At 36.5% G+C, this 23,894-nt stretch overlaps 1 protein-coding gene across 1 annotated transcript in view; it reads right to left on the bottom strand.

Moving 5' to 3' along the window:
• The window catches only part of LOC120780847 (dnaJ homolog subfamily C member 16-like), a gene marked incomplete at its 5' end in the record, with an annotated part of 149,000 nt that overhangs the window by 97,920 nt on the left and 27,186 nt on the right, over positions 1-23,894 (bottom strand). Inside the window, one exon of the mRNA XM_040113086.1 lies at positions 1,880-2,271. Within this exon, the coding sequence (XP_039969020.1) occupies positions 1,880-2,271 (392 nt within the window). The remainder of the gene's footprint in view (positions 1-1,879; positions 2,272-23,894) is intronic.

The following is a 23,894-nucleotide window of genomic DNA, read 5'->3' as shown; positions in this document are numbered from 1 at the left end:
GCAAGGCCAATCGTTGCAAGTTTGCGGAATAAACTTAGAGTTTCCCTGTTTCGCACATGGACAATTATACGTTGCGTGTTCGCGTGTCGGAAAACCAACATCCTTATTTATTTACGCACCGCAAAAAAAAACTAAAAATATTGTCTACCAGAAAGGACTATATTAATTAACTGTATATGATCATAACTGTGTTGTATTTAATTTAAGCAAAGATTTGTTTATCATGTTCACAGTCCAGAAACGAGCACATCCAAGAAAATTTTAAATTTTTGTATATGAAGTGTATAAATATAAATAAATGACTTAATATGTATATAATATGTGCATTTGGATCCTTAATGTCAACGTTTATTTCCCATCAACTTGGCTCCATCTACTTGGGAACCACTTGGCTCGCCAGGACATGATAATATGGTGGAAGTACTAGGCGACTCGGACAAGTCTGATTCGATCAGAACATTATCAATGTTGAGCTGCTGGCTGTCTTCAATAACATCAATATCTACCAGAACATTCTTGATGTTGGGCTTTTGGCTGTCTTCAATAACTTGAATGTCCTGTATGCCTTCGGCCGATAAATTTAATTCACAGAATGTCTCCTCAGATGATGAAGATGGCATTGTAAAAACATGTTTTGGTTTAGATAGCAGCTTTTGCTTTAATATATTTTTTTGTACTTTTGCCCTGTTCACGCGTATTATTCGTTCTGCATTCTTACCACACTTGGTACAAAATCTGAAGGTAACAGCGATTATGTTGTAGCATTCGTCGCATCTTAATAATAATTTAATACAATTGTAGAGTGAACAATTCTGAGAAATATGTGTCTAAAGTCAAAGCGATGCCATAAAATGCCTCTGAGCTAGAGAAATTTAAAGACAAAAAATCACGATTGTCGTGTATTTTCAATGGAAAATTTTTACACGCCTTGGTCCAGTCCTTAATGTTAATATTAAGTGCTCAAATTTTTAGGGAATTTTTCATGACGGGATTGAAAAAAATAAATAGTTTAAAGAAAACACCCTAATGTATATGTTTTGAATATAGCTTAGTAAACGAAGGATCCTCTTTTGGAGTGTTTAAAACAGCACCAAACATCAGTAAATCAAGAGAAAATTTCTCATTCTAAAATAGATGCTAAGAAAACTGATATTTCAATCATATCTATAATGTCGCCGGCTGTTCCATCCCATTATTGCATAACCAAAAACAACAAGGTTTATTTTTCAGAGGAATTTTGGAATATTCAAAATCTTTACTATAACATTTGTAAAGTAGTACATGAAAAATTTAAACCTTGGCGGCTTTATTGTGTCAAATTCTGTCTTTAGGAAAAGTTTTAGATAGATAGGAGCACAACGTGTGAAAATAATAAATTTAGTTGAAATTCTTAAATTCAAAATTATCATTACTAGTTCATTTGATGAAATAAAAAAGATTGCTATATAAAACCAAAATACTTAAAAGTAACATTTTTAGCATTGCACTTTGCAAACAAATTAATTAATCATTAGATCAAATAATTTTCAGTCCTTTTAATACTTCTGGTTATAAGAAAATAAGCGAGTTTAGGGTTATATTTCGTGTTATTGTGTGAGCAGCGCTGTAAAATTTGGTTTCACACGCAAACGTGTCGGTATACAAATTTAAGTATATTGTGAAAACTCTATCGAACCTATTTATGTCAAAACTTTATATTGAAATTGAGGATTGGATCTCAGTCGTCGATTTCACTAGGCCGTAATTTAAGTTTATGCTTCAGAATGCATGTGCAACGGATTATAGGCATAGGCCAGCAATTTTAACGTTTGCGAGAGTTGTTTATGCTCGGTTTCACCCGAACACATCAGTTTACATTTAATTCATTAATACAACTTACCTAGTGGTTCCAGAGCGTCCATTAGCCTTTTAAATACACTGATAAGTCGCGTGCAACGAAAACACCAATCATTATAAAACATGACAATATAAGGTGTGAACTTGCTGTTTGGAACAATTTTCTTCTCATAATTCTTGATAGTTATCGAGATTCTGTGATAGAAGCTGATATCATTGTCGGCATTAAACTGTTTTCCAAAAAAATTCTCGAATTGTTCCGAGGAAGTTTTACGGTATAAATCACTCTTAGCTGCAAAAAAATGCGAATCTTCACTGCGTATTCCATGCTGATCATACATTCGCCGTCGGTCTGGGTCATTTAGCAACTCATATGCTTGCTTTATTTTAACGAAAATCTTATTAGCATCTGGGTGTTCATTTTTATCAGGATGCCTGTTAAAAAATGATAGCATTAATTAAAAACTGTATAACCAAGGAAAAAAATAAGTGCTCTTGAACCATTCCAAAATTATCTATAAATAAGGAAAAACGTTATCTTCGGCAGCGCATTTTTGATTACGTAAAAGCGTATACAAATATCTTTGCGTTTTGAATTTGATCGGTCAGTTGTACTTTAGCAATATGTTATGATAATCCAATCTGAAGGTTGTAACTGCCTTGGATAATAATCTACAACAAATTTCAGGAAGGCTTCTTGTCAAACAAACATAAGTGACTTGAGTTTATCGATCAGTTTATATTGGAGATATATCTTACTATATATTAGTTCGATGTCGGTGGTTCCGACAAATCAGCAGTTCGTTGGGGACAAAAAGGCGTGTGCACAATTTCAGATTGCCTGTAAAAACTGAGGGACTAATTCGCGTATATATAGTACATACAGAAGATAAACGGACACGGCTTAATCGACGCAACTAATCAACTTTTTATAACGTTTTTATTAGTTTCACCTGTATAATTGTATGTATGTATGTGTGCTTGTAACTTTTTCCAGTCCGTCTGTAACTTGAGTAAAATTTAATATATCGTGATGAAACGTGCCACGTATGTTTTCTAGTACTCAAGACAGGTCGGTATTGCAGATGGATGTAATCGGACCACAGCCAATGGGTAAAATCAGATAATAACCACGCTCACTCCCCATATAACAGTTGAAAACTGCTAAAAGTGCGATAACCCACTGAATATATGCGCCACAAGCAAGAGGGTCTAAAAAAGGAACAATGGGCTTAGAACCGCCAACCTTTAGATAAAATTCTTTATCTCAGGAATAACCCAGCAATTTCCACCAAATATGTGAAGTTACTCACTTCTTCTTTACTAGCGTAGACACCGCTTACGCGATTACAGCCAAGCTAACAACAGCTCGCCAGTTGTTTCTCCGTTTTCGACGCAGTACCCGCCAGGAGAAGCAGTGGAAGAGGAAGCCTCCAGTCCGTTGGAAAGAAGAGGTGGAGAAGGACCTGGATTCGTTTGGAATCTGCAATTGGCGCCACATAGCAAAACGGAGAGATTACTCATATACTATGAAAATTGGTGAAATCAGACAACAACTACATTTACTTCCCATATAACACAAATTTAAATTCCATCTGATTCTTTGACTGCCACTATATAAATCAAACACTTAAATAATGGTTATGTGTCCAATTTAAGTAATAGATAATATACTTAAAAACTTGGGTTCAATCGTATTCTGTTCATCTCGTCTGAACTTGGCATACCAATCCTTGATGGTTCATTTTTCAGAGGCAGTGTCCGGAAACTCGTCTTAAAGCCAAGTCCAGTTTAGTTCTAATAGCACCATCTATGTGTTTCAATTGAGCTGTTATATAAAGAAATGTGTATTAAAATTATGAGTACTCCGATTTCGCCCATTTTCACAATGTGGCAAAACGGTCTGAAAATAATGTTATACACCAAATATGGCAGGACGTGGCACCGACCCATCGTCCAATTTTTAAATCTTGCAGCCCTTTTGCACCACTTGTACAGTGAAAATTAATTTTTCTGACGTGCTGTAGTGAGTTATCGCACTTTTGGTAGTTGTTAACATAACCGTTATATAAGGTTAAAATATCAATTATCAGATTTGAGAATATTCGAAATTATATTTTTAGGGGATGGAGGGAAATATGTTCAGCATGTTTGGTTAATAAAGCTGTATTAGTTTATTAGATATGTACGTGTACTTTAATTTTTTTAAACAAGCGGATAACAGTCAGATGAATATTTGACGTAACTCGTATCGTTCTAACTAAATAAACCTTTAATTTAATGCAAAAGTAAGTGATTTATTTTTACTAGATCTATTAAATTTCGTTTAGTTTTGGGTGTTACAAACAATCAATATGTGACAAAACTATTATGCTTGGTACAACATCGTTGAATTCAATAAATTTTTGAATTAACAGCCAACCAAGATTAAACAAACCAATGTCTATCCAGATGCCATTACATTACAAGTTTTTTTTTTATTTTAATAGGGATGAGGCGAAAGAATGGTTACCATTCTACAGAAATCGAATGCATATAATGAAGCTTATTTTCCTTTGAAAAGTTTTCATTGCAGACGTTTTTAAGAATCTTAAGTCTTGTTATCAAAGATAATAATTTTTAATAAACTTTTAAATTTTACTTTTTTAATATTCGTCTTTTAGACTATTCTTATTTTTCTATTTTACCATACCCTAAACAGGATATATTAAGTTTGTAACACCCAGAAGGAAACGTCGGAGATCCTATTAAATATACTTGTACATCAATGTTTGTCGGTTCTAGTAGTCCGCCTGTTCTGGTTCTTCAGTTTTTTTTTTCAGATTTTTCTCAGCAAAAAGCTGTTCATTTGTTGGAACCGCCGGTCAAAATCAAGTTTTTGTACGATTTTTTTTATTTGTGAAGAGTATTATAACTATGGTGTGACCGAAGATAACATTGTTTCCTTTTTTAAATGACATTCTTGTAAACTTTCGTAAACATTTTTCTAATTTAATAATTTTAAATTGCAACTATTCGCTGTATCATTGTTTTATTATTGGTAGGCTTTGACTTATTTATTATAGAACTACATTATTTCTTCATTATTTTTGAAACCTTTAATCACTGCAAACATTTACTTCAACATTTGCGAAATTTTCATTGGAATAAAACCTTTATGAATTGGAAGTCATTAGCTCATAAAACAGGGCAACCCGTGGTACCATGCTAACTTTGTTAAATAATCTTAGATTAAAGCGTGACGTCCAGCCATAAAGCCATTTCTGATTACCTGACAACGATTCATTATCAGCACTTACAGCTTTTAAAACAAAACGAATTTTATGGAATTTAGTATATCTTGGGGCCGGGAACCAATCCAGATCCCAAAAATATTAACAACTGATGACATGATATCCAGGGGCAACCTACGCAGAACGTATCACGTCGGAAAAGGACATCAGCCAAAGCAGGAATTGCACTGGAAGAATGTAATGTTCCAACATATTTCGATCTGAAACATGAGACAGACTGTCATACAGCCTAGCTGAGCTCTTTGAGATCGTGTCTCCATTGTTGGCCACACTATTTTTGTAACACTTCCAAAAAATAAGTTTAAGAACAACTACGCATTTCTAATATGGAAATGTAATAATACATACAGTGAACCAAAAAAAACCCTTGTTCAAATAAATGTGTTGACTTTGAAGTGACTTATTACTCTTATGACTCTTAAACGTTTGTATGAAACTTATGTATTTTGCACTTTTTTATAAAACAATTTTATTCTAAATCACTATTGAAGTTACTCATTACAAAAAAAAATTAAAATACATATCTCACTTTTGAACTGCAAAAAAAACTTGTATACGTACGCTGGCGACACTTTAAGTGCGAATGGTCAAACTGTATTATTTAGTAAACGAATTTCTTTGGAGCGATTGCAGTTTTAGAAGAAAAAATGGTAAACAAATATATCAAGATTTACAAGCTCTGGTAGTGAAATAATGGAAATACAATATTGTCAAAAAACCACATACTACTTTCCAGTACGGGGATGTTCGAGCAAGCAGCAATATTGCGACAGTGTTGTTTTCTGCAGATACTCAGCTGATACTTATATTGCAACATTTTTGCGTCGAATATGATGCCTTGCTATACTACCGCAGTGATTGAGACTCGAACATCCCCTCTATCTCCGGCCACCCCAGTGTTTAAGCAAACAAAGGGTCGGCTTTAGTATACCGTCCCAGGATTTCGGGAATAAACTGGGTATGGTCGGATAGAGGAGACTCTCCAGGTCACGAATATATATGGTTATAGCCGCAGGAAGCTTCGCAAAAAGGAGTTATACGCGAAAAAAATTTGAAAATTTGATACACCCCGGTGTTGGACCGACCAGGGTTATTTTTTTTGAAGCGCGGCCGAAGGCCGCCCACGCAAAAAGGAGTTCTACGCGAAAAAAATTTGATACACCCCGGTGTTGGACCGACCAGGGTTATTTTTTTTGAAGCGCGGCCGAAGGCCTCCCACGCAAAAAGGAGTTCTACGCGAAAAAAATTTTATACACCGTGGTGTTGGACCGACCAGGGTTATTTTTTTTGAAGCGCGGCCGAAGGCCGCCCACGCCAAAAGGAGTTCTACGCGAAAAAAATTTGATACACCCCGTTGTTGGACCGACCAGGGTTATTTTTTTTTATAGGTTTATGATTCTCGTATATACCCCAAATACAAAAAACTGTTCACTTTATTACAAATGATGTCGATAACGTAACACTGATTATTTGACAGTTTGTTATTCATTTGTTAACTTCAATAATCATAATTAAAAGATAAATTAAATGTATATTAAAAGCTATTTTTGCACTATTTTATATAAAATAAATGTGTACAAGTGAATTAGTGAAGTGAAAAATATAAGTGCAAAATTAATTTTGTATATCGAAAATATGTAATTAAAATATTGCAAATTTTCAACTTTAAGCGCGAATATCTCGAAAACTATAAGCTTCCTGCGGCTATAACTTATCCTTTATCAGGATAATCTCCTCTATCCGACCATATCCTTTTTATCCTTGAAATCCTGGGACGGTATACGAAATTCTTCCCCAAACAAAGGTAGGCGAGACTCTCCTAAAAAAATTTAGTTCCTCTGTCCCCAAGCCTTCAACGACTTTCTCCGATAAATCGTAATACGATTCTAGCCTTAATTCACTCTCATTATTTTGGGTCAAATGCTTAACCCTTAGAAATTTCGGCCCTGTCAGACGATCAGAAGTTGCCAGGCGTTTTTGAAACTGCGCGTTTTCGTTCCCTCTGAGGTTGGTAGGTTGCCGTAGGCGAGATGAGGAGGAATCTACATCCATTGGTTCCTGTCGTGACTGTGAGTCGACTCGTCGTCACTGGTTTAAGTTGTGTCAGTGACTATATCCGTTCTCGTTCCTTTGGCGGAATTGCCCATTAGATTGGTGGTCAGTCTTGTGCTGTCTTATGAAATGGGGAGTTTTTGCATATCCACATTTACCTTACCATATGTGTTTTGACTGTTAACATATTTGCCACCTCTTTGGCTGCCATCTGTTTTCTTTGCACGTTGGGTGCAATTCGCGAAGGTTGCTGCTAACATGTATCGCTCGTGGTTTGCATCGACCTCTTGAGCAAGTGCCAACTCGGAAGGCAAGTCACTTGATTTCGATGCGAAAAGGATATAACACAGGGGTTTTCTAAATCCGGAAATGAAGACTCTAAAAGCATTTTCGCGATAGTTTTCATTAATCGCGTCCGCAATATTAGTGTCGTGAGACATCTTTGTCTTGTTGATTAGTGAAGATAGTTTCTTCTCGACCTCATCGTATCATTGTAGAACTCTCAAGGAGCCTTGGCTTAGAGTGGATAGCTCTTGTTCAATTAGGTACGTTGGTCGTTTGTCAGAATATGTGAAGCCCGTCGTGCTATAATTGCCTCAAAATTTAAGACTATGCTGAATGATGATAATAGCGCATCGGCGGATTTTATTCCTGATGATAGTCACAGCTTGATAATGCCGTGAGCTACCATCGTGACCCTTAAATATTGCGTATGCGTTATGAGCCGCCTTTCGCCAGGAAACATAATAATCAGGTTGTCCTAAAAACTCTGGTAGCGATTTTACATCAATCCTACCAGGGGTAACTTTTATTTTTTCAAATTTAATCACCACCGGTTCTTTTGACAAACTACCTATTTGATCCAGTAATCCTTTGATTCGTTCAATTCAAGTATTCACACTCCTCTAAAATATGCACTTAGTTGTACGTTTAACAGTTATTTCTTTATTCACAAATAATTCATATACAGGACAACCACAAAATTTTATATTAATTTAATATCGCACAATAATGAAGAATGGGTTTTCTCGACTTACAATAATAAGTTTCCATAAATGTTGGATTACCGTTGGCGGATGTGATCTGACAAGTTTAGCATTTTTTCGGTTCTTCTTCACGTTCGTTTGCAGGTTTCTTTTGGTTTGTTGATAGCAACTTCTCGTAGATTTCACTAAAAAATTTTGATTAAATAGAATTTTCGTCTATGCCCCACGTTAGGCGCCAATTATAAATAAAAATAAACACTTTTTTGGTTTTAACACAAATGCTTTATTTCAAATGGAAATGGACTTGTTTCCATGAGTACCAGCTTAATACTAAATTATATTTTAGCCTAAAAATCAGCTAACTACACTCCCTGAAGCCATCCGCTGCCAGCTGCACTGCAGTTTCCTTTTTTTTACCGGTGGTGTAAGAATGCTGAATCGGGCCAAGCGCAAATTTTTCCGTAACTTAAACTTTGTCGATAACTTCTGCTGACTCAGGCCATGCGCAACATTGATAAACATTCTTATAATAATTCTGCTGACTAAGGTCACACGCAACCTTGCCGTAATATTAGACTGTTAAACAGTTTTATGATAACTAACATTATTACGATAATTTCTGCTGACTCAGGCCACGCGAAACTTTTGCCGTAACATTGATAAACATTCTTATGATAACTTCTGCTGACTTAGTCCACACGCAACCTTGCCGTAACATTAAGACTGTTAAACAGTCTTATGATAATTTATATAGAACAGGCAGAAAAAAACTACATAACGATCAGATCATTTGTTTTTGAGTTATCACTGCAGCAAATTCGAAAAATGCTGCTTCGAAAATAACCCTTTTAAAAAGAAATGATTAAACTGAGCGGCTACATTTTCGAAGGGTGTAACTCAAAACTATTTGAAGATATAGATTTGAAATTTAGTATGCTATTTTTAAAAATACAAAATATGATAAAAATATAAAAAAGATCGATTTTTTCAAAATTTGACAATTCGTGTGCCCTATTTAAAAATAATGAGGCTCTTTCAGTTGCTAAATTCAGTTTAAACAGTGGTTACTGCTTTATTTAAAACAACGGACATTTATTTGAAAAGTAAAATATATACAATATGATGGGAATGACTATGAAAACAAAGGACATTCGTATTCAAATTCAAGAATAAATAATAAAGTTAGGAAAAGACGTGAAATATGCATGAGTGCATTTGCAAAACTATTGTTCGAGCGAAGTCGACAGTGTCAATCTCCAGCAAGCAAGCCGAAAACTGGGCATCCTTTGAAAATTTACGTAGAGTTAACAGACATGTTGTAGATAAAAAAAAAAACTTAAATTACAGCCGCAAAAATTCGTAGTACTTCGGAATAATACCACAATATTAATGTGCATACAGTTCGAAACGTCGATTGTTTAGTTATGAAAACAAAATAAACTTAAAAATTTTGCGCGAAGCAAACCAACCGAAAAACTTTATTCCACCTGGAAGTATCACAGTGGTACAGACAAGTTATAGGGCTGCTTACCGGCGAATGGAATTGGGAAATTCGACTTTGAGAATCTAAATATAGACCACTGTGTTCATTCGGACGCGGCGACAAGCAATTTTCACGGTTATTGAATCAAGTTGGGTCTTGATACATTCGCCCTCCAATCACCGGAACTTAAACCGACAGATCATTTGTGGGATGAAACAAAATCATGCATTCATAAAAAAGCATACAAGAATAAACAAGAACTATATATGTAGATAGATAGTGTTGAGTGAAGTGGAAGTGTTTTTTGCGCTCTTTGATTATTCGATAATCCTAGTTTTTCACAGTGACAGCACACTAGATTTTGCCTTGGGACTTAGTCGAAATCGACGATTCAAGTGGATCCAAAGCCTAAAGAAATAGCTAAGTAAAATTTGTTTTATACAAAGCGTCTTAGACGAAATTACTACACCTGAAGAAATCATATGTGTTTCATATGCACGTGACAAAGGTGTCCAAAAATGCCCCGAGCTGTATGCTTTGTATAGGTGAATGATCCACATTAGAAGAGCAAGGGAGAATAAACAAAGAAAATAAACTGTGTGAAAAATAACTGATTGTGACAAAAAAGCACCCGGAAATTATTATTAATTTTTTCCCCTGCTAAATGATTTTTCAAAAAATGCATTTTGCTGAGTTCGTAGGACTGTTCTTAATTACTATGCCAAATGTGATGACGATCTGTCTTCCGTCGAAAACGGACGGAATCGTAGAACAATTCATAGATTTTACACGTTGATAATGCACCATCGCATCGATCGGTGTGATTTTTCTTGTTCCCAAACTGAAATTGCCACTCGGTGGAACCCGATTTCAGTAGATCGAAGAGATAAAACAAAATACGCTGAAGAGGCTGAAGGCTATCCTTATGAAGTGTTTCGAGGACTGAAAAAATCGTTGGCTTAAATGTATTACATCTGATGGGAATTAATTTGAAGGCGACAAAATAATTATTGATGTATAATTAAATATTTTGTGTTTTATTTACAATTTCCGGATACTTTTTGTCAAAATGTATATCAGTAACAAACATAATAAACATTATTATACTCTCGCAACAAAGTTGCTAAGGAGAGTATTATAGTTTTGTTCACATAACGGTTGTTTGTAAGTCCTAAAACTAAAAGAGTCAGATATAGGGTTATATATACCAAAGTGATCAGGGTGACGAGTAGAGTTGAAATCCGGATGTCTGTCTGTCCGTCTGTCCGTCAGTCTGTCCGTCCGTCCGTGCAAGCTGTAACTTGAGTAAAAATTGAGATATCTTGATGAAACTTGGTACACGTATTTCTTGGCTCCATAAGAAGGTTAAGTTCGAAGATGGGCAAAATCGGCCCACTGCCACGCCCACAAAATGGCGGAAACCGAAAACCTATAAAATGTCATAACTAAGCCATAAATAAAAATATTAGAGTAAAATTTGGCACAAAGGATCGCATTAGGGAGGGGCATATTTGGACGTAATTTTTTTGGAAAAGTGGGCGTGGCCCCGCCCCCTACTAAGTTTTTTGTACATATCTCGGAAACTACTATAGCTATGTCAACCAAACTTTATAGAGTCGTTTTCTTCAGGCATTTCCATATACAGTTCAAAAATGGAAGAAATCGGATAATAACCACGCCCACCTCCCATACAAAGGTTATGTTGAAAATCACTAAAAGTGCGTTAACGGACTAACAAAAAACTTCAGAAACACAAAATTTTACGGAAGAAATTGCAGAAGGAAGCTGCACCCAGGCGTTTTTTAAAAATTGAAAATGGGCGTGGCCTCGCCCACTTATGGACCAAAAACCATATCTCAGGAACTACTCCACCGATTTCAATGAAATTCGGTATATAATATTTTCTTAACACCCTGATGACATGTACAAAATATGGGTGAAATCGGTTAAGAACCACGCCTTTTTTCAATATAACGCTATTTTGAATTCCATCTGATGCCTTCTCTGTATAATACGAGTATAAACATTAAGAACCAATGATGATAGCGGAATAAAACTTTACAAAAATACGGTATTTGAAAAATATGTAAATGACGTATAATGAAATCTCGATTATCACTTTATCATGCGAGAGTATAAAATGTTCGGTGACACCCGAACTTAGCCCTTCCTTAATCGTTTTTAAAACGATTTAATTGTCAATAAAACTTGTAAACCAAGAAAATGTTAGGATGATTTGAGTAACCAGGTAGGCTTTTTTCTTAGGCGCAGCAGATCAGTTTTGGCCCCAACATGTTTGTCATCGTAATATAAATCAAAACTAATGTTTATTTTAATAATCATTCAACTTTACTTGAGTAATCGCAATTATATATGTTGAACAAAAAATTACCATATAATTAAACATAGGGCATGCGACACGGTCACTTGTGCTTCCCTTCTGCCCCGTTATACTTCTTCTTCTTAATTGGCGTAGACACCGCTTACGCGATTATAGCCGAGTTAACAACAGCGCGCCAGTCGTTTCTTCTCTTCGCTACGTGGCGCCAATTGGATATTCTAAGCGTAGCCAGGTCCTTCTCCACCTGGTCCTTCCAACGGAGTGGAGGTCTTCCTCTTCCTCTGCTTCCCCCGGCGGGTACAGCGTCGAATACTTTCAGAGCTGGAGTGTTTTCGTCCATTCGAACAACATGACCTAGCCAGCGTAGCCGCTTTTTTTTAATTCGCTGAACTATGTCAATGTCATCGTATTTCTCGTAGAGCTCATCGTTCCATCGAATGCGATATTCGCCGTGGCCAACGCGCAAAGGACCATAAATCTTTCGCAGAACTTTTCTCTCGAAAACTCGCAACGTCGACTCATCAGTTGTTGACATCGTCCAAGCCTCTGCACCATATAGCAGGACGGGAATTATGAGTGACTTATAGAGTTTGGTTTTTGTTTGTCGAGAGAGGACTTTGCTTCCTTCTCAGTCCGAAGTAGCACCTGTTGGCAAGAGTTATCCTGCGTTGGATTTCTAGGCTGACATTGTTGGTGGTGTTTACGCTGGTTCCAAGATAGACGAAATTATCTACGACTTCAAAGTTATGACTGTCAACAGTGACGTGAGAGCCAAGTCGCGAGTGCGACGACTGTTTGTTTGATGACAGGAGATATTTCGTCTTGCCCTCGTTCACTGCCAGACCCATTTTCTGTGCTTCCTTGTCCAGCCTGGAGAAAGCAGAACTAACGGCGCGGGTGTTGAGGCCGATGATATCAATATCGTCGGCATACGCCAGCAGCTGTACACTCTTATAGAAGATGGTACCTTCTCTGTTTAGTTCTGCAGCTCGTACTATTTTCTCCAGAAGCAGGTTGAAGAAGTCGCACGATAGGGAGGCGCCTTGTCTGAAACCTCGTTTGGTATCGAACGGCTCGGAGAGGTCCTTCCCGATTCTGACGGAGCTTTTGGTGTTGCTCAACGTCCGTTTACACAGCCGTATTAGTTTTTCGACGATACCAAATTCAGACATCGCGGCATAAAGGCAGCTCCTTTTCTTGCTGTCGAAAGCAGCTTTGAAATCGACGAAGAGGTGGTGTGTGTCCCACGGTAGTTGGCGCAGATTGTGGGGTCTCCTTTTTTATGTATTGGGCATAGCACACTTAAATTCCAATCGTTGGGCATGCTTTCGTCCGACCATATTTTACAAAGAAGCTGATGCATGCTCCTTATCAGTTCTTCGCCGCCGTGTTTGAATAGCTCGGCCGGTAGTTCGTCGGCCCTTGCCGCTTTGTTGTTTTTCAGGCAGGCAATTGCTATTCGAACTTCTTCATGGTTGGGTAATGGAACGTCTGCTCCATCGTCATCGATTGGGGAATCGGGTTCGCCTTCTGCTGGTGTTGTGCATTCACTGCCATTCAGCAGGTTGGAGAAGTGTTCCCTCCATAATTTAAGTATGCTCAGGGCATCGGTGACTAGATCACCTTTGGGGTTTTACAAGAGTATGCTCCGGTCTTGAAACCTTCTGTAAGCCGCCGCATTTTTTCGTAGAATTTTCGAGCATTACCCTGTCGGCCAGCTTATCAAGCTCTTCGTACTCACGCATTTCGGCCTCCTTCTTTTTCTGTCTACAAATGCGTCTCGCTTCCCTCTTCAACTCTCGGTATCTATCCCATCCCGCACGTGTTGTGGTCGATCGTAACATTGCGAGGTAGGCAGCCTGTTTTCTCTCCGCTGCGACACGGCACTCCTCGTCGTACCAGCTGTTCTTTTGCACTTTCCGAAAACCAATGGTTTCGGTTGCAGCTGTATGTAAGGAGTTTGAAATGCCGTCCCACAGTTTCCTTATACCGAGTTGTTGACGAGTGCTCGCAGAGAGCAGAAGTGCAAGCCGAGTAGAAAATCGTTCGGCTGTCTGTTGTGATTGCAGCTTCTCGACGTCGAACCTTCCTTGTGTTTGTTGGCGTGCGTTTTTTGCTGCACAGAGGCGGGTGCGAATCTTGGCTGCAACAAGATAGTGGTTCGAGTCGATGTTAGGACCTCGGAGCGCACGCACATCTAAAACACTGGAGACGTGTCTTCCGTCTATCACAACATGATCGATTTGGTTGGTAGTTTTTCGACCCGGCGACAGCCAGGTAGCTTGATAAATTTTTTTGTGCTGGAATCTAGTACTACAGATAACCATATTTCGGGCCCCGGCGAAGTCGATCAGCCTCAACCCATTTGGGGATGTTTCATCGTGGAGGCTGAATTTACCGACCGTAGTTCCAAAGACACCTTCTTTACCCACCCTGGCGTTAAAGTCACCAAGCACGAGTTTGACATCGTGGCGGGGGCAGCTCTCATAAGTGCACTCCAAGCACTAATAAAAGACATCTTTAGTCGCATCGTCCTTCTCTTCCGTCGGAGCGTGGGCGCAAATCAGCGATATGTTGAAGAACCTCGCTTTGATGCGGATTGTGGCTAAACGTTCATTCACCGGAAATGCCACAAGGACCTACTCGTCTTTGTCCTTGTCCCGTCCATCGCATTTCTTGGACGGCGGTGATGTCAGCCTTTATTTTCACGAGACATCAACCAGCTGGGCAGCGGCACCTTCCCAATTAAGGGACCGGACATTCCAGGTGCATGCCCTTAAATCGTAGTCGTTATTTCGTTTGCCGTGGTCGTCATCAAAAGGGGGTTTCTCATCCGAGGCTGGTTGTTACTGTTCATTGGGGTGTTTTTTTACGTGGCGGGTCCCAAACCCAGCGCACAACCCTATGTAGGGATATTTCGCCTTCACTTTAGCTCGCCTTCAAACGGATGTTCTTAGGCTACCCAGAGGATACTTGGTCAAAGACCGGAAGTAGTGAGCTGCTTGAGCCATGTGTAAAAGAATCGTTTCTGGCCACTCCCAAGTGAATGGCGATCAGAGAACTTTCCTCACTTGCGTGAACTTCTGCACATGACTCCATCCTCCCCGTTATACACTATAACTTTTATTTATAGTCGATAAGTGTATAAATGATCATCCTCCACCCAACATCCACACATAGTACACCACACTATCACACCACATCAACTCAACTTCGCAACACTGACACGCACCTTCACCATACTCACAAATCATCAGGGCTTACAACCCACATTCCACATACACATGAGAGCACCACACATCGACACCCACATCACACCATCTGATCCCACACAGCAAAGGGAAAAAAGGAACCACAAGGAGATCAGTAACTCACTTCGTTTGCGACCTTCACAGCGACTTGTACGCCTGTGCGATAACATTTTTTCGGCCTCTTCGACCAGTGCTCATCTTTTTCGCGAGTTATTCACTCCACGCTCGACCGGAGTTTTACGTCATACATTATATAAATTAATATATAAATTATTTTATATTGTTATTAAATCTTTTTTAATAAACCCCATTGGGACATTGCCCATCTTGTACAACCCTACGCGTGTGCTTATACACTAACCATATTTTGTTCGAAAACTAGTGGTGGTTAAAAAGGTGAGTGCGGAGAAGTTACATGGTCCTTCGAGCCATAAGGAACGGCACCTTGGAAACAAAAAAATAAAAAATTTTAAGTGACAACAAACTACCCGAGGCTGAGTGGGAACAAAAAAACACCAGTTAAGTGAGAGAGAAAATACATATGTACATATATATATAAAGAAAAATTATTAAAATTAATTATTACTGGATAATATATGCAAAAAAGAAATACATTTACATACATATACATATATAAGCAAAAACCACCAAAGTGTATAAAAATTGAAAAATAAATTTCAAAAAAAAAATAAATAAAAGTAAAGTGCAATAAAGTCATACCTACTGTGCAGTGAAGTGCATAACAATACAAACACAAAAGACTGTGAAAAATTAACGTGTAAAACAACAAATCAAATCAACTTAATCTAATTTCCACTAACAACATAAAACGGGCGCGAAACTTAATAAATATAAAACAACTTAAACTTAATACAAAATTAAACAAAAGAAAAGAGCAATAAGTCAACAAGTTGGAACGCCGGCGGAGAAGCGAAACATCACCCAAGGAAGCGCACACATTTTACAATTTAACCTCCAAAATCCCTGAGGAAAATCTGAGTGAGTGTATCTATTCCACTTTTGATTTTTATTATAATATGTATATGTATGTAACTTGCACCAACGGTCAAAATCATAGAACCGATATTAATTAAACCCGTTTAATGAAAACGGTTAGTAAAGGCTCTAAATCGGCGGCAAATTTAATTACCGATAGAAACCAATACGGTAAATAATATATACATATGTATATATGTATCCACAGTATACATACATATATATGTATATATACTAACTGACCCGGCAGCCGTTGTCCTGATGTCCGTAGTTGATAACACACCTGGATGTTAATCTACTGGTTGGAATTGCTTTCTGCGCAACTATTTCTTTGACGATGCATTCCAGGTGTAATGTCAAGGTATTTCCGAATAGAGCAATTTTCTCGCAAACGGATCACTGACGAAAGTTGAGAAAAAACTCGTTAATGTTAATTTTGTTGGCGGTGTTTCCACTGGCTGTACTGTATTCTCTGTGTTGAAATACACTCTCCAAATTAACTGCGAGACGCACAACAGTTGGAAAACGTTCATGAATTGCAAAAGTAAATATCCTACAAAGCGCTTTATTGCAGTTCACGTATCGACCGTAACGTTCAAGACCAATAACCACCATGTTGCTTCCTTTGGTGACGTAATTACAAACGTATTTTATCGATTACACCAAACTGCAATACATACTCAACATTGATATGAGTTTTGAATGTGAATTACACAATAATGGCGAATATGATACGATCCATGTGTTGTCGACTTCAATATTCATTCTTCTAAATTGAATGCTAAATGTTCTGCCATTGTCGTCTGGTGAGCGACGCATATACAGTGGATATCAATCATTTCAAGTTTGAGTTTCCGAAAGAAAAGCACTTGGATAGTGTTTCGTCCATTTATTTTCAGACATACAACCCCAAGTGGGATTGTGGTGTCCGCAAGGTCCATGAACCATATTGGTTCTCACCATTTGGTATACTACTGTATCTTTCTCTGCATCAGGAATTTCCGCAGAAATGAGTTTATCAGTTTGATCTGGTGTAACCACCATCCAAAGAGGAATGTGTGCGTGCGGCTAACGTTTTTTTGCTACTCAACAGAATACATCCAGCATCTAACATCACCATATATATGTACCATATGTTGCTTCAAGATAAAGTCCATTTAACATCTTGACGATCGCTTGCTGATTGACCGCGTTCCATAATTCCACATGTATGTCATCGCATCCTGGGAGTAGTCGTTCATGTGTCTTGGGCTGCCATACGTTGATGGCAAAAGGAACGCCGACCGATATTAGCGCGACCTCTTCGTGGCTTCGTAAGAAATTTCAATCTGTAATTGATCACTTTATGTGAAACATAACGTTTTCACTGAATAATTTTCAATAATTTTTCTATTGAATAGCCGGAATAAAAAAAGCGTGCGACCGAAATTGAATGATTCAAATATTTGACAAATAAAAATATTGAAAAACAAAACAAACAAAAATTGAAAAAAATTTGTATGGAAAAATGTTACTTTTTGGGAATTTTCCAATTTCCCTTAACATTTAGGAGGATGAAAAATAGATGTTGTCCGATTCTCCACCCTAGCCGATATGCACGCTAAGATTCACGAAAATCGGTCGAGCGGTTTCAGAGGAGTTCAATAACGTACACCGTGACACGAGAATTTTATATATTAGATATATATTTACAGTTTGTCAAGAAACTCTTTACACACTAAAAATTTACAGCATTTTTTTACTTTGCATACAAAAACAAACACCTTTAGTTAAATTTCATCTAATTTTTTTAATGTAGAACTGTTGAATAGTATGTGCTTAGTTAATAAGTGCAAAAACAAAAACAAAATATTGCAAGGTTAAAGATTAATTCAACAAAATAGTAGTTTACACATTTTTGACACTGTCAAGAAACTCTTTACACATTTTGTTTTTTGTTTCTGTTTTGTTTTTCTTGAAGAAAAAACGGTACTTTTACCGCTATCTATGATTTTGCAATCATCGCTTTTTTGAATTCTTTCTCATTTAATTGTGAAATATTGATGAACGCGTGTCATAAAGCGACTTTTTGAAATTTTAAAAATGCCTGGAAAAAGATTGACCTTCGATGTAGTCCAATGGATTTATTACAATCACCAACTGAGAAAATCTGCGGCAAACGCATTTAAATATGACGAAATGCAAACTATATATGTGGTCCGATTCTGAAATTGTACTAGCCTGGTTGGAAAAACCACCACATGCATGGAAGACGTATATTTCTAATCGAACGTCTCAAATACTTGACCTAGTGGGATCAGCCACTTGGCGTCACGTAGCCAGTGCTGACAATCCTGCCGATCTAGGTACAAGAGGGTGCAAGCCACTGCACCTTGCCACCACCAACCTCTGGTGGAATGGCCCCCAATGGTTGATAGAATCTCCTGATTCTTGGCCACAATCCCCCATGCGCAACATTATCGCACCAGAAGGTCGAAAAATCGCCACCTTTCACACATTATTGGAGGATGCCGACATCCTTGAACGATTTTCATCGTTTCCAAAAGCTCTCAGAGTAGTTGCTTATATGTTCAAATTTATCGAGCAACTCAGAAGCAAAGTAAAAGGATCACATAATTTCCCATGCAACAAAGTGACGCACCTAGAGTTACAAAAGGCAAAGGTCGCACTAATTGCATATACACAAGCGCGCTACTTCAGCCGCGATATATCACTACTAAGAGAATCGAAGCCGATTGATAAAAGGAGCTCACTCTTAGTTCTAAACCCATTTCTGGACACGAAAGGTCTGCTTCGTGCCAATGGTCGGCTCGCTAATTCGAGCCTAACATATAATGAACGCCACCCCATAATAATTCCAGAGAGGTCACCATTTGCCACATTATTCCTCCATTACATCCACATCTTAATGCTACACGCCGAACATCGCCTCATGCAACATATGGCACGCCAGGAGTATTACATCCCCCGTCTTAAGCCGCAAATTAAGAAGTGCATCTTCACGTGCAAGATTTGCACTATGCACAAACAGAAGATGCGAACGCAGATTATGGCAGCACTTCCACCGGAACGCTGCAATTTCGCTCTGCCTTTCACCACAACAGGTGTTGATTTTGCTGGGCCTTTCCAGGTAAAGGCGTCCATGTTAAGGTCTCCCACTCTCCGGCTCGAAGGACCATAGATACTTTTAGAGTTTTTTTTAAGAATTTCGCGGCACTTACCTCACAGTATGAAATGTGTATGACGGTGCGCAACGAATGTAAAAGAGAGGGCACGGAAGAACGTACGATGACTGGTCGTGTTCGCGGTTGAAATCAAAAAGAGGCTAGTGCCTTGTCCGTCAGTCCCTTTTGTTCTTTTTTGTGCGGTGTCCTCATGTGTTAAATTCGTGATGTTGGTATTGTGTGCGTGTAATGTGGAATGTGAAATGAAGATGTGGTGTAGAATGATGATGTGGTGAATGTAATGTGGCTGGTGTGGAAGTGTAATAGTGTGAGGGGGGTCTGAGACTCATTTAGCCAACACCCTTTACAATCAGGCGATTGTACTACGAAACTATAACGTAAATCAATATTTTCAAACTTTAAAAGATATTTTAGATAAACTAAATTTAAAACATGAATTCGATAGGATAAAGCCTATATGATTTTCTCCAATTAACAACGAAAGTTTAATTCTAAAAACATTTTTAAAAATTCAGGTAGATAAATGCAAATTTTTCGCGAAAACAACTGAATTTCTAGGTCACACTTTAACAACAGAAGGGGTACAAACAAATTTAAGCAAAATCGAAAACATACAAAAACTAAAGTTGCCACTACATCAAAGCAAATTAAATCATTCCTAGGTATAACAGGTTATTATAGAAAATTTGTAGGAGATTACGCTAAAGTAGCGCATGGTTTAACAAAATATTTAAAAAGGATATTAAAATAAACACTCGCGATCTGCAGTACATATCATCCTTTGAAAAACTTAAAAATGTATTAGTAAGCCCACCAATATTGAAATATCCAGACTTTAACAAAAAATTTGGCATTTAAACTGATGCAAGTGACTTTGCAATTGGCGCAGTATTAACCCAGGACAGTCATCCTATAAGCTATGCTAGTCGAACACTTAACAAACACGAAAGAAGTTATTCCACTACAGAAAAAGAACTACTAGCTATTGTCTGGGCAGTGACATATTATAGACCATACATTTACGGCAGAGCATTTGATCTCTTAACCGATCACCAACCACTTAAGTGGCTCCAAATGAAAAACAAGGGAAAAGACATTAACCCAAGATTGCAAAGATGGTTAATTAAACTAGGTGAATACAATATTAATATAAATTACGTGAAAGGAAAGGAAAATAACGTAGCCGATTTTCTAAGTAGAATAGATAGTAACACAGGCGAGATTCATTCATTGGAAGAAGACAACATAAGCACAAATGCTACAATATACAATCGACTCTCAAGAGGAGGAACTAAATAATCATTTTCCAATTTTACATACTATTGTAAATCGCTTCAATACACAAATAATTTTAACAAAAAAGAAAATTATGGAATCTGAAGAACTAGGCAACACGAAGAAAATTTTTATTAGCGCAGAAGATATAAAAAATAATAATTTCATAGATCTTTGTCGTAGGCACATAAATAGTGGAAAAATAGGTATTTTTTCTTATTTAACCGATAATCAGTACAATATAGTTCAGCAAAAGCTTATTGAAATATTTAATAGACAGGTAAAGTTTTTTAGATGTGAATTCCATGCTAAAGATATGAAAAATGAAGAACAAGTTTATAAACAAATTGCGCAATATCATAAAAATGAAACAAGCCATGCAGGTATTTATGAAAACTATGAAAAATTGAAAAAACTAATATTCTGGAAAAATTTGAAAGTTTTGATTCAAAAATATATAAATATTTGCGATGTTTGCAATAGAGCAAAATATGATAGAAAACCTTTAAAACCAAAATTCCAAATAACGAAAAAACCATCAGATATAAATGAAATAGTTCACGCAGATATATACATAAATAAAAAATGTTACTTCCTTCTTTTATAGACATATTTGCGAAATTTGCTATGGCATTTCAGCTAGAAGATAGAAACAGTATAACTATTATAGAAAAACTTAGACTATTGTTTTCTATCAAAGGAAGACCCAGAAAGTTAATATTAGATAATGAATTCAACTCAATTAACATAAAAGATTTTTTTAGGAAAGAAGAAATAGAAGTTCATTTTACAATACCAAACAGTCATACTCGGAATTCAGATATCGAAAGATTGCATAATACTCTCTCCGAAAAAATTAGTCCTAGAAATTGAAAAACCAAGCCTTTCGACAGCGGAAAAAGTATTTCAAAGCATAGAGTGGTATAACAAATCTTATCACTCTACAATTAAAACCACACCTCTTGAGGTTATAAATGGAAAAACTGATAAACATTTAATTAAAGACACTATTCAGAAGACTAAAGAAAAATGCATAGGAAAACTAAATAGAAATAGAGAAGAATTTAATAACACTCAAAAAGAAGGTTACGTAAAACATTATAAAGCGGTTCGGCACAAATACGAACCAATGTATAGAAAATTGCCATTAGATAATATTCACCCGACAAATATTAAACGTCCAAACAAATTTTTTAGGATACATCTTCAAAATAACATTGATGATAGCAATTGTTAATTAGTAATGCAGCTAAACTGGAAGTAAGCCAAATACAGCAGGCAAAGAAATAACAGCAGAAATTGAAAATGTTTTTGAATACAAAAATGTTACTTCTAAATTCGAAGAAGCTAAAACACTCAATGAACTACAAATTTCTAAACATTGCATCTACTTATTAAATTGTGAACTTATCAAAAATATTACAGACATTTTTCAAATTGATGAAGAAACTATTTTAGTAAAAAATGCAAATGGCATAGAACTAAACCAGAATTGCGACAACAGAAAAATTAAGTTGAAAAACACTACATTGATTCATTATAATAACTGCACAATTAAGATCCTATACCAAACATTCTCAAATACTAAAATATCATACAATCAAATATTTTATTATCCAAACTATGATACTCACAATTTCACTAACAAAATTACAATTAACGACCTTGTATTTAAAAACGAAGAAAATTTAAAAGAAATTATTGAATTAAAATATCACAAAAATATCTCTCATATTGGAATATCAATTTTAAGTTTTATTATGATTATAATAATAATTTTAATATCTTGTAAAATTAAAAAAAAAAGAAAAACAATACTAATCAAACTCAGGAGAGTTTTCCATTAAGGAAGGGAGGAGTTATGTGTACACTACACTATCATCCCAACCAGACACCACACAACAAAATATTGAAAATTGGACAAAAGAAAAGATTAAATAAAAACAAGTAAACATTACAAAAAATAAGATAACAAGTAGAGATAAAGAACATAATACAAATGCATACAAACATGTTTTGGTCCTTATGTTTGACTGTAATGATAACCCAGACATTATCGGGTAAACCACACAATCATGTTTGTTTGCATTCAATAGAAAATAAGATTACATTTAACAAATATTGTATTTCACAAAGAAATAGATTAAGAAAATTTAAATCACTTTAGTAGTTATATAAGCAGAACATAATTTGAAAAAGATGAGAATAAAGTATAATGTCACAGAAGTAACATCGTCGGCATTTTTATTCGAACAATTAAAACTCACGTATGTATGTACAAAGGATATTGACCTAGTTTCAGTGCGCGATGATACAAGGGCATACAAATAACTCCGTAAAAAATATTTTTTTCGAAAAAAAACAAGCGATAAACGCATTATTAAATTCTTTTTCGGAAATAAAAGCTCTTATTTTTTGAAAAGAGCTTTCGGTTACACATATGTTTTAATAATCCAATTTTTCGGAAATAACAACTCTTATTTATTAAAAAGAGTTGTCGGTAACAAATTTTTCTATTATAATAAAATACACAGATATATGTATTTTATCAATTCAAATTTTCTGAATGAGCACAGATTCAAAAGAATCTAAAGCAGAATTCTTAAGAATTCCAAAAATGTAACTGATGACAAAAGTCCATGTACACCTGCAGAAGCTACCCGCTCGAAGCAAGGTGCTACAAAGCAAACAAGGTGGAGAGACCTTTCGTACATTAAATTCATTTCTGAGAGTGACAGCTTAATTAAATACTGCACTCGATTTGCATCTTCACCGATTCAGGACAACTCTGAATCGGTACTAGAAATTAAAAATAAATCTATTGACAATTTTTGGACACGCCTCCAAGCTGCATATGACGCACTGTGTTGCGGCTAGTGGAAAAGTAACTTTTCTCCGATTATTTTTTTCAGTGTTTTTAATTATGCAATTTTGTCACAGACATTCCAAGTAAACAAAAAACACATAAAGCTTATTTTTATGTTGGCCCGTTGATTTTTAATTGATTTTAGAAGTCAAATATACAAAATTTTCACGAAAAGAGGGGATTTCAGGGCTGTATTCAAAATGATATCATTTGATTTTGGTGACAGATATTTTGATTCGAAAAAAAATCTGCCTTCGGACAAGTATCTTCTGTAAAACAAAGGAATGTTGTTTGAGACATTTTCATATGCACCTTTTTTAGAGCGAAAAC

This window comes from Bactrocera tryoni, unplaced genomic scaffold, assembly GCF_016617805.1.
Source record: "Bactrocera tryoni isolate S06 unplaced genomic scaffold, CSIRO_BtryS06_freeze2 scaffold_25, whole genome shotgun sequence".
Lineage (NCBI taxonomy): Eukaryota > Metazoa > Arthropoda > Insecta > Diptera > Tephritidae > Bactrocera > Bactrocera tryoni.
The sequence above is the reverse complement of the archived record's forward strand: the minus strand, read 5'-3'. Positions and strand labels throughout refer to the sequence as shown.